Genomic DNA, 14,407 nt, shown 5'->3' with positions numbered 1-14,407 from the left:
TGTATTACAGCAAGCAGAACAAAAACAGGCTGATCAAAGAATTGCGAGATTAGCATCATTGTACATTTGGGAGTGGAGACCCATAGTGACAACACAGGTCTCAGTACAAGACATACAGGATACGGAGTGTTAAAAGGTTCTCCAATATGCTTTATATGTAGAAAAATGGATATTGGAAAACACTGCGGCAACATTTGTGTACTGGAGCAGAAATTTCTCATAAAGCATTCCCCTCTGCCTCCTGTCTTATGCCTTAATGCAAAGCTCTCCAAAGACACATGGCTTAATTGCATGCTGATTTGCATAATTGTGCATATTAATGCAGTTGGTTTATGAATATTCATATTCTCCTTTAGATTTTTTTTTTTTGAGGTTGAATTAAAAATGTGTGAGAGAAGAGGGGGTCTCAGCCAGAGCGGCCACTGAAGGCTGAGCATGAGTGATGAAGCTAACAAAGCAGAGCAAATAGCGACATCCACGCTGACAGCCGTGATCTATGGAGCCAACGCAGGCAGCATGGGAAATGAAGTGGGCACTGACTGAGTGAGTGAAAGAATCTCCCTGGCAGAATCATCTTATGTGGGGAAAATGAAGTGGAAGAGATACAGATTCAGATGCAGAAGGACAATATAAGACGTTTAACATGGCGAATGGTTTTGGATTGGATTTGTCAGACCGTCAGACCAAATGAATTACCACATTAGCAAACTAAACCGGTGCTTTTTCTGGGCAAATTTGGTTTTGTATATATACATTTTTTTTTTTTACTTTTTTTTTGAGGATACAATGTGATTTATATTTTGAGTTATTGGCCACTTATTTGCTGGAAGCATCAAAATGCAATTCTACAAAGATAAATCTGACATTCAGTCAAGCAGGAACTGATTCCATTTCCTGCATTGAGGAAAGATCATTTCCTTTATACACTCCTTCAAATACATCAACTGCACAGCGAGAAGTTATTCAAGTTCAGATCGCAGCAGATATCAAAAGTGAAGCAATAATGTAGTGATGCACCGAAATGAAAATTCTAGGCCGAAGCCGAACAAAATGAAACACTGGGCCTAAGGCCGAATACCGAATACGTTTTTTCACATTTTTCCCCCATGTAGGCCTATTTTGCCATTTTTTTCACAATTGCATTAATTCAATTGCCAAAATGTGCTTTACTGTTTTGTCCTGCTTTTCAAATAAAAAAAATCAATTACAAAACAACAATTAAAAAATATTTACTTAACACTGAAATTTTTTTTAACATTCTAGCAGACATTATACCAACAAAGCACAATTTAGCTTAAAATTAATAAGTTAGTAAAATAATATTTTTTGGCCATTTTTGAGACTTGAATCAGGCATGTATTTTTTACTGTACAAATAAAGGCAGCCTTGCTGAGCAGAAGAGACTTCTTTTAATACATTAGAATATATTACAGATCCCAATTTGAACGCTATGTGTGAATGTTATAATAAATGTATTAACAGAGCTGTTGTAGGGTAATTATTATTATCATTATTATTGTCGAGCTCGCGCAGCGCTGTCAGAATACATGCAATTCATGCGTGCTCACCATTGCATAAATTAAATAACCAAAATGTGCTTTTTACTGTTTTGTCCTGCTTTTCAAATAAAAAAAATCAATTACAAAACAACAATTAAAAAATATTTACTTAACACTGAAATTTTTTTTAACATTCTAGCAGACATTATACCAACAAAGCACAATTTAGCTTAAAATTAATAAGTTAGTAAAATAATATTTTTTGGCCATTTTTGAGACTTGAATCAGGCATGTATTTTTTACTGTACAAATAAAGGCAGCCTTGCTGAGCAGAAGAGACTTCTTTTAATACATTAGAATATATTACAGATCCCAATTTGAACGCTATGTGTGAATGTTATAATAAATGTATTAACAGAGCTGTTGTAGGGTAATTATTATTATCATTATTATTGTCGAGCTCGCGCAGCGCTGTCAGAATACATGCAATTCGTGCGTGCATTAGAAAATATAACATTCTGCAGTTTATTTACTAATCGTTTGAGGTAATTTCGCGATTTCAATCATCATACAGTAACCGAACCACCAGCATTAGCCACCTCTTCTTCTCATCGGAGACTTGATGCAGCACTAAGTCTCTCGCTGTCAGTGCTTCACGCTTGTAATGATTTCTGCGTCTTTCTCTGATAGTTTTAAATACTTTCACACTGTCGACATGTTTGCTGCATTAGCGCGTGCCTCTATTTTAATCGCATTAGTCATTGTTCGGTTCATATTATTCGGCCTTTTCGCTTATTCGGCCGAACACCGAAAGAGATTTTTTTACTATTTTCGGCCGAATAATTTCGGTTGCCGAATATTCGGTGCATCCTTACAATAATGGCTTGAGGTGTGTGTGTAAATGTGCTCGCATCTCAGGGATGTGACCAGGGGGGGAATGGGCTCTGTCCTGTCCTAATGCTGTCCTCAGTGGGTGATGTGTTGGGCAGCTGTGGAGGTGAGCGAGAGGACGCCTGGTGAAGTCCTCCCATGCAAAAAATCCCACAAACACCATGGCTTTGCCCAAGGAGGGGGAGGACATGGCTTAATGCAATTAGCACCCTTCCGAGCACTTTTGTCTTGAGGAACAGATGCACTTCTGAAGGCCACTGCTTCCTCTAAACACGTCCTTACTTTGGGGATCTTCTGAATGAATAGCAGAGGACAGTCAGAAGTTTAACTCCTGGCCAATGGTTTAAAGTTGAAAAACAATCCATGCAAGGAAGTCAAGATCACATCTTTTGTTAATTTGGAATACTTTTTTATGATCTTTAAGGAATGTTCTGGGTTCAATAAATGTCAAGCTCTATCAACAGCATTTGTGACATGTTACCACAGAAAATAAAATGTCCTTTGTCCTTTAATTCTTTAAAAGCAAAATAAAATAGGAAAGGACAGGGCAATACAATAAATGTTAAAGTACAAGGTTTTGAAGCTAGGTCCTAAACATGAGACTAGTAGGATGCATTGCAATAAGCTTGCCTGTGCAAAAATATATACAGTACTTGCAATTCCTGCCATGACCATGTAATGTCAAAAATTTGTGTAACTTTGGGACAATTTGTGCAAAAGAAGGACTTTTTACACAGAGAAGATTTTAAACATACAAATTATATTGGAAACTAAAAGTTTATCTGGTTGGAACAGTGGTCTCAACACAAAACTGACAACTTTACAGCACAAAAAATACAGTTTAAAAGGAACACTCCACTATTTTTGAAAATAGGCTCATTTTCCAAAAAACTCAACTGTTTAACTCTTAGGGGAGTTGGAAAATGAGCCTATTTTCAAAAATAGTGGAGTGTTCCTTTAAGGATAAACATTAGCATTTTTTTTAAATCCTCGAAATACTTCCTTAAAAAAAAAAAAAGGGTTGAGGTAAAATTATTTTTTTGTGGTAATCCAGAACATGTTCACAAACTATGCCGACAGAGCTTAGAATGTACTGAAACCATAATTCTGTTAGGAGTTTAAATGAGTAACGCTGAGGAACTGTCACTTGGATCTTTGCTTCTCAATAGCGAATCTAAGAACATGTCATATCCTGTTATACCGAGTTCACAGGGTGAGACTTATGTTGACTGATGTGGAGACCTTCTAGAAGCATCTCACAAGTGACAGATTTAAGAGTCGGGGTCACCTCGGTGTCAGGTAGCTCTCGCAATAAAAATCTCAAACTGAGACATTAGCTTGGCCCTGCTATGTAATTGGCACTTTAGGCCGCCACAGACCGAGAGTGAAGCTGGTGATCTTTCACAGTGTTTCTTTTACTGTTTTCATGCGGGCCTCCTGCGGGGTGGTGGGAGGTATGAGAGAGCTTTGTTTCAGAGAGGATCCATTTCCTGTCAGTTGGCAGGGGGAGAAAGTGTTTTCTTGTGTGGGGGGAGGAGTGTTTTACGCGGTGGGGTGGGGGAATCGTTTGGAGACCGTAAGGCCTTTATTTAAGTCTTTGTTCTCAGATTGTTCTTATTCAAGGGTAATGTTTGGAGTGTTGATTGGGAGACAGACAGACAGACTGGAAAGACTTGAAGAGAAACGCATGCGACGTTCATGCCTTTGACAGCTTCTGAAACAATCTAAACTGGAGCAACACAAGCCAACAATGGTTGCAAAAATAACACTTTTGTGAGTGATGTGCAACTGGTTATAAATTAAAAGATGACAAACATACAAACAAAACAAAAGACAATGAGATGTTTTGGGCTGTTAAAATGTTCTGGACAAAAATGTGATTATAAACAGCAATGCAACCAATCAGTCACTCCTCTTGACCTAACAAAGTTTTTACGATGTACAAGTTTGTGCAATAGGTTCTTTAACTAAACAACCAGTTCAAAGGGATCCAAACTGCCCCGAGCTTTGACTCTGGATATACTACGGTGAATTCATAAAAGAGGGGGTTTAGGAAAACAAGAAGAAGCATGTCCTTTTCTTCTATTGAGAGGAACGAGCACTTAGCAACTGGCCCAAACATCTGCATTGCTATAAAAAACACCGCTTTAAACTTATGAAATGCACAAATATGGCAAATTCAAGTAATATGTGACACTAAACAGGAAAAGGCATGCGTTTAGACTTACCTGAACCACTAAATTGACTGCTAGCAAGTGTGGTAGGCCTGTTCTTCCCATTGGCCACAGGGGGTGCAAACATCTAAGGCAGAAAAATAAGCATAGTAGCATATTACGACAAACTCACATCAACAGGTGCCCACAGACAGCGATTTTTCAGCATTATTGGGGATTCACACTCTATGACGTCAAGCTTAGCTTGTTCAAAAGTTTAATGCTAAAGGTCATGTCACCTTTGCCATATATAACCCACTAAAATGGTTCAATCTGAAAGAAACCCTTTCTCACAAAGTAGTATGGCTCTTTGAAGATGCATCTTGTCTTGTACTACAAAGAATTCAAGGTTTCACGGAAAGGGCTGAAGAGGATCTGTTTACATGGATGGATGATGCCTCTTTGTTTTTGAAATGCAAAGAGAAACCCGTAAGCAGCAACAGTGCTAGCCTTGCATGGTGCATGAGAGGGACTTTCTGGAGTGGTAGACATTTTTCACAATGTGAACCACCTTTTACACCACGAGAAAGAAGATACCAAATGCATAAGCTACTGTTTTTTTTTTTTTTTGTTTGTTTTTTTACAAAGGTTCAAGGCTGGAAAATGAATGAGATATGAGGGAGTAACTAAACCAACAATTTGTAATTAGATGAGATCATTATACATTTGATCTGGCACGTCTGATTATCAATGTATTGTCTTAATTGATTCACTGCTTCAGTAGATGGCAATTTTCCAATGCAATAAATTAAGCACGGTCGAGCCATTCAATGAATCAAGCGATTAACATTTTTATATTCGCCATTTTTTTAATGCTATTTAGGAAAGCATGACTGCCAAGAATAATCAAATTTTAACAACAGGTGAAATGAGAATAATAAATGGAAGGATAAGGACAAGAGGGGATTGAGCGATGGTTATTGCTATATGCTGGAGATGTTTCAAATGGCAAACTGCACTTCTAAGGACCCAGTTGGAGACATGATTTAAAGATTCATTATAATGTTAGCCACCAACAACACAGCAGGCATTGTGACGTGAGATCAGTTTGAAGTGCTATGAAGAAAAACGGCTATCCTCTGACTACAAGGTCAGATTTTGTTGAAGCGAATAAGGAATCATAACGCGATTCTTTACGAGAGAGAGTTTTTGTCTAGATCAGTAACAAAGACTCCATAGTCTCTTCCTTACTGCACTGAAATCCAACAGGTCACTGAGTTCCTTATCTGTTCCCACTGTAGCCATTCTCTGGTGCGCCTCGTTCATACCCCTCGGTCTTTAAAGCACCCTGCAGAAGAAAACCAGAGAGAGACAGCTGGGGTGAGCTATCTAAAGACCAGATGAATGAGAAAAGCAGTGATGAAGTGCATGTCGAATAGTAAATAAAAGTGAGAGTGTATTGTACTCATAATATACACATCTCATAAGAGTACATTACCAGCATTTCCATGTCTCAAATGAAAAATGGGACTAAATTTAATTAACTAACTATGCATTGCTTCAGGAGGCTGTATGAAATGCCAGTGCCAAGTCATTATCTTTGGCCAAGATTTTAATTTTAAATCTAAAACTTGCTTGATAATTAATTTGGCCGAGGCCATCCTGTATGTTTTACACACTACAATTAGTCTTGTGTTACAAGGTTTTATTTTGATTGTTTTCAAAGAGCCATTTCTTCTATAATGTCTGTCAATCTTATTATTAATATTATTGTGTTATGCAACCTAGGGCTGGGTGATATGTCAAAAATATATTATCGATAATCGCCTTTAAAAATATTGCGATATCCGATAATATCGTCTACCCAAGCCCCACCTCCACCACCCCCCCCCCCCGCCGAGACTATGCAACCTAGGGCTGGGTGATATGTCAAAAATATATTATCGATAATCGCCTTTAAAAATATTGCGATATCCGATAATATCGTCTACCCAAGCCCCACCTCCACCACACCCCACCCCCGCCGAGACAACATTGCCGACATGCACCATAAACACACACCAGGTTCAGTTTGGTCTTAATTATTGCCACATTAAAGTTTAGTTTTACTTTTCTTAGTTTGTGCTTAAACTAACAAAAAACATTAGCTTTGCTGTTGGTGTTGCTAATTTCCACTCTGTTCTTATCAAATTTGTGTTTGAAATTAATTTCGTTTTGTGAGGAGAACTGTTGAGGAAAAATAATAGAACCCAATTTTAAGTTCATCATAGTGAAGTTGGACACTCTGGTGGTGATTGTAAGAATAAATGCATGTTGATGTCATATAGTAATGTCTTGAATAAAATATGCTTATTTTCCGGCGTTTCTCTTTCTTTTTGGCATTATCGCGCGTGTAGACACATTTCATGACGGTTAGTTTAATTTCCTTGATTATAACAATTGTAGCGTTGTTTTTAAACTTGTAGTCAAGCTATAACGGAGGCTATTTGATATTTATCATACATGTCTAAAATCATGCAGGGATTAAAAACGAATTCTGAGCAAAAACGTTAAGGTTTTTTTTTTCCTTTCTGGTAGCCTAGTTCGGAGGTCTCTTTTGGCCCATTTTTTACGAAATAAAAATACCTGCTTTATTTATTTAGAAGCAGGGTAATTTAAATTTCATTTTTGTATTTTAATTTTTATATATATTTTTTTATAAATCAAAATACAACTGCCACGATATAATATTCAGTGTTGGGCTGCCGAAACTCCGAATGCGTGCATGTTGAGGGGCGAGCTGAGAAGCCTACTAATGTCTTCATCCGTTTGCAACAAAACTTTATAGTTTTGTTGCAAATGAATTAAGAATTTATAGTGCTATATCTCAGCTTCATTAAACATAATTATACTGTATACACTGTTTAAAAAATCTGTAAAAATAGGGCACTTTGTGCGCTGTATAAATAGGCTGTGAAGGAATTCAAGATCAGTGAGGGATTTTCTTTTCTTTTGTTCTTTGATTAACATTAATGACTGGCGGCAGCAGCTGCTGTCAATGCACAGATCTAATACACCCTTGTTTTCTTTCTCAGCTCTTTGCATTCATTTAAGACATAACCGATTGTATTTATGGGATATTTTGATATAATTCTGTGTATTTGTCCATTCGAATGTGTAAGAATGCGAGAAAGAGAGCTCAATCTAGTGTTCGCGTATATAAGAGGCGGCTTTTGTGCGTGCGCTTTGTGTGTGTGAGTGCGCAGCGCGAAAAGCAGTGCGCGAGTGCAGAAGCGAGTTCTATTTCGTCTTCTTGCAGTTGAATCTTTTGAAATCACAATAAATGCGCATACAGGAATCGAGAAGCTGAAACGAAATTTTATTTTATAACAAATAATTTGATTCCTGACCTTACACATCTGATCTGATTTCCGAAATTGGAATAGCTTTTCGATTCCCAACCCTCCTACTAAATTATTTTATTCTTGCATGCAAAGAAGCCCCATAGTCACCATACAGGTTATGTAAAATATTTTTTGCAACTTACTAGGTTTATCATTTGTCTTTTTTTTTCTGGTAATGTCGATAATCGTCTGTTACCTGACTGTTGACATTGACATCGTGATACTTAGGAGACATAATCGATATACGATAATATCGTCATATCGCCCAGCCCTAATGCAACCTCAGCACAGCAATGAAACTAAATGCTATCACAAGTCAATAAGTTTCCATGAAACCATGATATCAGCACATGGAACATGCAAATCAATGTTCTTAACTTATTGTACATCTCTATCCTGTGCATGATTTATAGTTATCTGGCCAGTTGATTTGAATGAAAAGGAGACCATCAAACAAGGAGGGGGGGAGGATTTAAACAACCTCCAAATGCAGTAAAATATTTTAAGTAGGGTAAACGTACCTATTAAGCTCACGTACCCATTAAGCACACTTCCATTTTTGAGCTCAGATTATAAAAAGAAAAAATAATGTATTATCATACTTGATGTCTTAACCAATTGATGTGTTTGTTACTACATACCTCCTGTAATTTCAAATCAATCAGATCATTGCACACTGAGATATGAGTCTCCATGTGTTCCCACTGTCTGGCGGCCATTTTGAAAGCTGTCTGAAAACTTTCACCAAAAGAGGAGCCCCTTAAATGTGCATTTTTTTTTATGTTTAAGCTTTTATTTTGGGTAAGTTTCACTACTTTCTGTAAAATTAAGAGATTAATGTTTATACTCTTTCACCAAAAGAGGAGCCCCTTAAATATGCATTTTTTTTATGTTTATGCCTTTGTTTTGGGTAAGTTTCACTACTTTCTGTAAAATTAAGAGATTAATGTTTATACTTCTGCAGATTATAACCTGGAATTTGGATGTGGGAAATAATTACAGTTCGATCCAAAAGATAGTTTTAGCAACACAGCGCAGATGCTACAGGATATTATTTTAAGGTGAGCTTAAAGGGTGCACTACTATGAAAATCACACAGCTTCAGTGTGACATCAATAAGAAAAAGTATAAATCCATAGATATTGTTGATAATAGTTGTTCATAATAAAATATGTATGAACTTAACACATGACCTGGATTATTTATTATGCAAAATCTTGTCATTTTAATAAATATTACATGAAATGTATTTAAAATGGTTGCTGCTCCAATTAATCTCAGTGTGCTCTCTTTAAGCTCTTCCACACTGAACGTCAATGTAAATACTTCATAAACAGACTTTACATATAAACTGATGGTTGTCACTTTAAGTTCATCTTTATAAAATGGTTAATAACTTATTTTCACAACTTTAAGATGACAAAATCTAGACATAACTATAGTTTATGCCCAAAGATGAAAGAGGCATGTCATCCATTCAAAGAAGGAGCCATCAGAAACCTGTCTTATCTGTCCAGGGAAAAAGCAGCTAAAGGCTGGAATAAAATACATGACTTTTAAAATTTGAACAGATTTTTAAAACACCGGTGTATGATGTGATCCTCAGTCGTTTAGTGTATGATGGCCAGTTTTCCTTTGTGACTTGTAAATAGTCACAAAGGAAAACTGGGTATAATACACTAAATGACTAATGATAATACACTACCAGACCTTCAAGTTGTTCCGATCACAACAAACTCATCCAGAAACGTGTGCATTGTTGCTAGAAAACACGTGAAATGAAATTAAAACAATGTTTTAATATTATATATTTATTATATAATATATTTGATCTCCTCCGACTGGATGGAATCAAAGTCTGAAGCTAAAAAAATCAGAGTCTGTGATCATACACTACATGATTTTCTATTAGATATGTCAGCTCAAATCTACAGACTGGCTCTGGCCTTTGGCAACTAGCATCAACTTCTCCAGACTGTAAATCGGTGGAAAATTGGGGCAAAAATCGTGTAGTTGACATCCATTTAATAAGAGGCTTCATAATGAGGCTAGTTTCTGTGTTCATCCCCATGAATGAAATGTTTTATTGGTTTGTTTTATTTGATTTTTGAATATGTGTTACTTAGCTGAATGTGGATTAGTCTAATAAAACTTTCACCAAAAGAGGAGCCCCTTAAATGTGCATTTTTTTTTATGTTTAAGCTTTTATTTTGGGTAAGTTTCACTACTTTCTGTAAAATTAAGAGATTAATGTTTATACTTCTGCAGATTATAACCTGGAATTTGGATGTGGGAAATAATTACAGTTCGATCCAAAAGATAGTTTTAGCAACACAGCGCAGAAGCTACAGAACACAGTTAGCTGACTAGCTGTATAAAATAGTGTGCTACACTAATATATTACTTCACAGGCATTACTGGCTTGTACTTTTACATTCATAATATTATAAATTCACAGTTTATTGCTGGTCTGTGGTTTTACAATGCTGTAATTTTTAAAAATTTCATATTATTTTAAGGTGAGCTTAAAGGGTGCACTACTATGAAAATCACACAGCTTCAGTGTGACATCAATAAGAAAAAGTATAAATCCATAGATATTGTTGATAATAGTTGTTCATAATAAAATATGTATGAACTTAACACATGACCTGGATTATTTATTATGCAAAATCTTGTCATTTTAATAAATATTACATGAAATGTATTTAAAATGGTTGCTGCTCCAATTAATCTCAGTGTGCTCTCTTTAAGCTCTTCCACACTGAACGTCAATGTAAATACTTCATAAACAGACTTTACATATAAACTGATGGTTGTCACTTTAAGTTCATCTTTATAAAATGGTTAATAACTTATTTTCACAACTTTAAGATGACAAAATCTAGACATAACTATAGTTTATGCCCAAAGATGAAAGAGGCATGTCATCCATTCAAAGAAGGAGCCATCAGAAACCTGTCTTATCTGTCCAGGGAAAAAGCAGCTAAAGGCTGGAATAAAATACATGACTTTTAAAATTTGAACAGATTTTTAAAACACCGGTGTATGATGTGATCCTCAGTCGTTTAGTGTATGATGGCCAGTTTTCCTTTGTGACTTGTAAATAGTCACAAAGGAAAACTGGGTATAATACACTAAATGACTAATGATAATACACTACCAGACCTTCAAGTTGTTCCGATCACAACAAACTCATCCAGAAACGTGTGCATTGTTGCTAGAAAACACGTGAAATGAAATTAAAACAATGTTTTAATATTATATATTTATTATATAATATATTTGATCTCCTCCGACTGGATGGAATCAAAGTCTGAAGCTAAAAAAATCAGAGTCTGTGATCATACACTACATGATTTTCTATTAGATATGTCAGCTCAAATCTACAGACTGGCTCTGGCCTTTGGCAACTAGCATCAACTTCTCCAGACTGTAAATCGGTGGAAAATTGGGGCAAAAATCGTGTAGTGTATTCCAGCCTTAAGAGACGATAGATAAGTTGACATCCATTTAATAAGAGGCTTCATAATGAGGCTAGTTTCTGTGTTCATCCCCATGAATGAAATGTTTTATTGGTTTGTTTTATTTGATTTTTGAATATGTGTTACTTAGCTGAATGTGGATTTCACTTGGAGCCTCAACCGAGGTGGTACTAAAAAAAGTACCAGGTCCCAGGTACTGTCCCCAGTGGAAACCCCCCCAAAAGTGACCCGTCCGGAGCCGTACCGTGCCGTACCATGCAGTGGAAAAGCGCCATAGATGTTGCAATGTGCTTAAATGACATCTCATTATGAATATATAACTGATCAAACTGAATGCCTTGTTCCTTGATTTTAGTGTTCTGTTTTTTTGTAATTGACTTTGTACCTTCAAATAAAATATTTTTCAATTATTCTTTAAAAAAGGTTGTTTAAAATAAACTAGGGCTTCACGATAAATCGCATGCGATATTTAACGCGCATCTTGTCAGAAAGCCGGTTCTGTAATCAGCGGTAAATCTCCATCACCTGCATGCTTTCAAATTGAGCAGCATTAACTACACAGAGCCGTTGTTCACTGACGAGCTGCGCAAAAAATCATGCGAATATGAACGTGGTTTTGCGCAACTCATCAGTGAACAACGGCTCTGTGTAGTTAATGCTGCTCAATGTGAAAGCCCGCAGGTGATGGAGATTTACCGCTGATTACAGAACCGGCTTTACTGATAAGATGCTCGTTAAATATCGCATGCAATTTATCGTGCAGCCCTAAAATAAACAAGAATTTTAATAAAACATGATGTGAGCTTAATGGGAACAGGGGTGTGCTTAAAGGGTACAAAAATGTACCCATTAAGCACAGCCAGACTTTTTGCATTTAATGATGTACATCTTAATTGAAATGCTTTTGTCATTTTTGTGTGAGAGATTAATTTTATTTTAACAACTTTTTGTACTGAAACCAATATCTTGTGCACTAAAAATGTCTCAACATAGATTTTGGTGAGCTTAATAGGTACGTTTACCCTATCTCTTTTACTAGAATACAATGAAATTGTCAAATATTGGTAAAAAAAAAATAAACTTTTTCTCAGAAACATCTTAAGGGGTCCTGTATGCTATTGCATGCCAACAGGTGGTGTGCTTTAGCAGTCCTGCTTATTAACCATTAGTTTCTCTTCAGCTGTCTGATTATAACACTATTACAAGCCAATAGCTAAAATAAAAGTGTTTTTACACCTTGCAAGTACATTTTATTCACACTGCTTTCTCGACTCCCAAACAAAAACAACTAGGCCTAAATGACAACATGTAGAAAGTGGCCCCTCAGTAAAAAGACAAGAAAGATAGTAGCCTAACAGAGGGCCCAAATTCCCATCAAGACTTTGAACAGCCAAAACGAAGCCAAACCACAAGTAAAAATATATTTTACTCAGTATATTAGCATATTTCCATGTAAAATGTGACAAACGTCTCAGATCTGAGAAACATGAAGCGATTTTAACTGGTATGAACAGCCCTGGCTGAAGAATGAGGTGAAGGCCTTATAGTAGCCTAATTAGGGTTGGGAATCGAGAACCGTTTCTTTAAAAAAACAAAAAACAAACACGGATCCGAATTATTTATGACCTTCAATTCATTTAGCAGATTTTGATCATGCAGATCGCTGTAATCTGACAGTATTTCCTATTATCAATTTAATCTAGAGCGACCAGTCCAATCCGATTCCTGAACAAGTGACTCTATGAGTCGATTCTTTTAAGGAATTAATTTAGCTAACTTACTGAACCCCAAGTAATTAATTTAGTTTTAATTTTAAGTTAACTAATAATTTATATAAGCATATTACTGACTGGTTGTTCGTATGACAACGCGCAAATAAAACAGGCCTACACATCATGTTATGTTATATAAATGATGAATGAAAAAGGTTACCACCTTTTTGTTTGTTTACTATTTGCATTAAAATTGGGGCCAGTTTTATTATGCATTTATGATAGCTGTAAAAGTAAAAAAAAAAAAAAAAAACACCTATACGAGAGATGTAGCTACATTTATTTACGATTTGTTATGTCGGTTCTGCTGAAATCTGGTGCGGTCGCATAATCTGCCAAGAAACTGCTTAGGGCTGTAAATGCAAGTCATTTTTTCCTGATATTATTATATCAACATCATTAAAATCGTCAAGAAATCATTATGAGAAAAACTGAAGCAGAATCGCTAAATTCCTTACTATTTCCATCCCTAACGGTAAAGGTTCCCATCACACACACGATCAAGGGAAAGGAGTAAGGTGACACTAAAAACAATGCAAAACACAAAATTAAAACGTATTTCGTAGTTAAAAAGGTAGGCTAAATTGTATCTTTAGTCCTGTATCACTGCAGCCATTGGTGGTTAGTTGTAAGAGAGCGCAACGGTGCTCTAACAGTGCACTAACAACCAATTTAATGTAGGCTACCCGAACTAAATCCACGTTATGAATACAAAAGCGTAAAATACACGGCGAAAATGTCTATTTTAAACCCCATCTCAATTACTGAGTGTGCAAACACGTTTAAACTAGAGTTTAGTAACGTCCCTTTCTTTGTGTAAGTAGGGCTAAGCTTCACCCAGACATGAACAATGTCAATATTTATTCTCAGTTGTAAACTTATTGTATTCCGATAGCAAACCATTTCGAAAACCAATAGGCCACATCGATCGCGCGCACGTACTTTTGATAAGGACGGCATTATTATCAATATTAAGCAGCCGTCGGGCCGATAATTCTAAATTATTCATGTGTTGTGAGATAAATGTAGAAGCTTGGCTGGGGATTAAGCAAACGTTAATAAAAGTACCGCGACAAAATGTCAACTTTTCCTCAAGAGACTCGCGATTTGACGAAGGCGAGTGGGGGTGGGGGGCGAGGAATTTCCTGCCAAAAATATTCACCGAAGTAACTGAATTAACCAAAAAAAGCAAACCTGCATACAACACGCTACAACACAGCGCTT

The 14,407-nt window shown here is 36.3% G+C and overlaps 1 protein-coding gene across 4 annotated transcripts in view; it reads right to left on the bottom strand.

Annotated features, from left to right (window-relative positions):
- Window positions 1-14,407, bottom strand: part of LOC107676964 (transcription factor E2-alpha-like) — a 32,576-nt gene that overhangs the window by 17,112 nt on the left and 1,057 nt on the right. For 3 of the 4 annotated variants that reach the window (XM_016471721.1, XM_016471720.1, XM_016471719.1), the window contains exons 2-3: window positions 5,795-5,891; window positions 4,619-4,691 (exon numbers count right to left, since the gene is read on the bottom strand). In XM_016471721.1, coding sequence (XP_016327207.1) covers window positions 4,619-4,691; window positions 5,795-5,869 — 148 coding nt within the window. In that variant the 5' untranslated portion in view covers window positions 5,870-5,891. The remainder of the gene's footprint in view (window positions 1-4,618; window positions 4,692-5,794; window positions 5,892-14,407) is intronic. The other variant, XM_016471722.1, reaches the window with a different exon arrangement.

The sequence above is a fragment of the Sinocyclocheilus anshuiensis genome, unplaced genomic scaffold (assembly GCF_001515605.1).
Source record: "Sinocyclocheilus anshuiensis isolate Anshui unplaced genomic scaffold, SAMN03320099.WGS_v1.1 scaffold420, whole genome shotgun sequence".
Lineage (NCBI taxonomy): Eukaryota > Metazoa > Chordata > Actinopteri > Cypriniformes > Cyprinidae > Sinocyclocheilus > Sinocyclocheilus anshuiensis.
The sequence above is the reverse complement of the archived record's forward strand: the minus strand, read 5'-3'. Positions and strand labels throughout refer to the sequence as shown.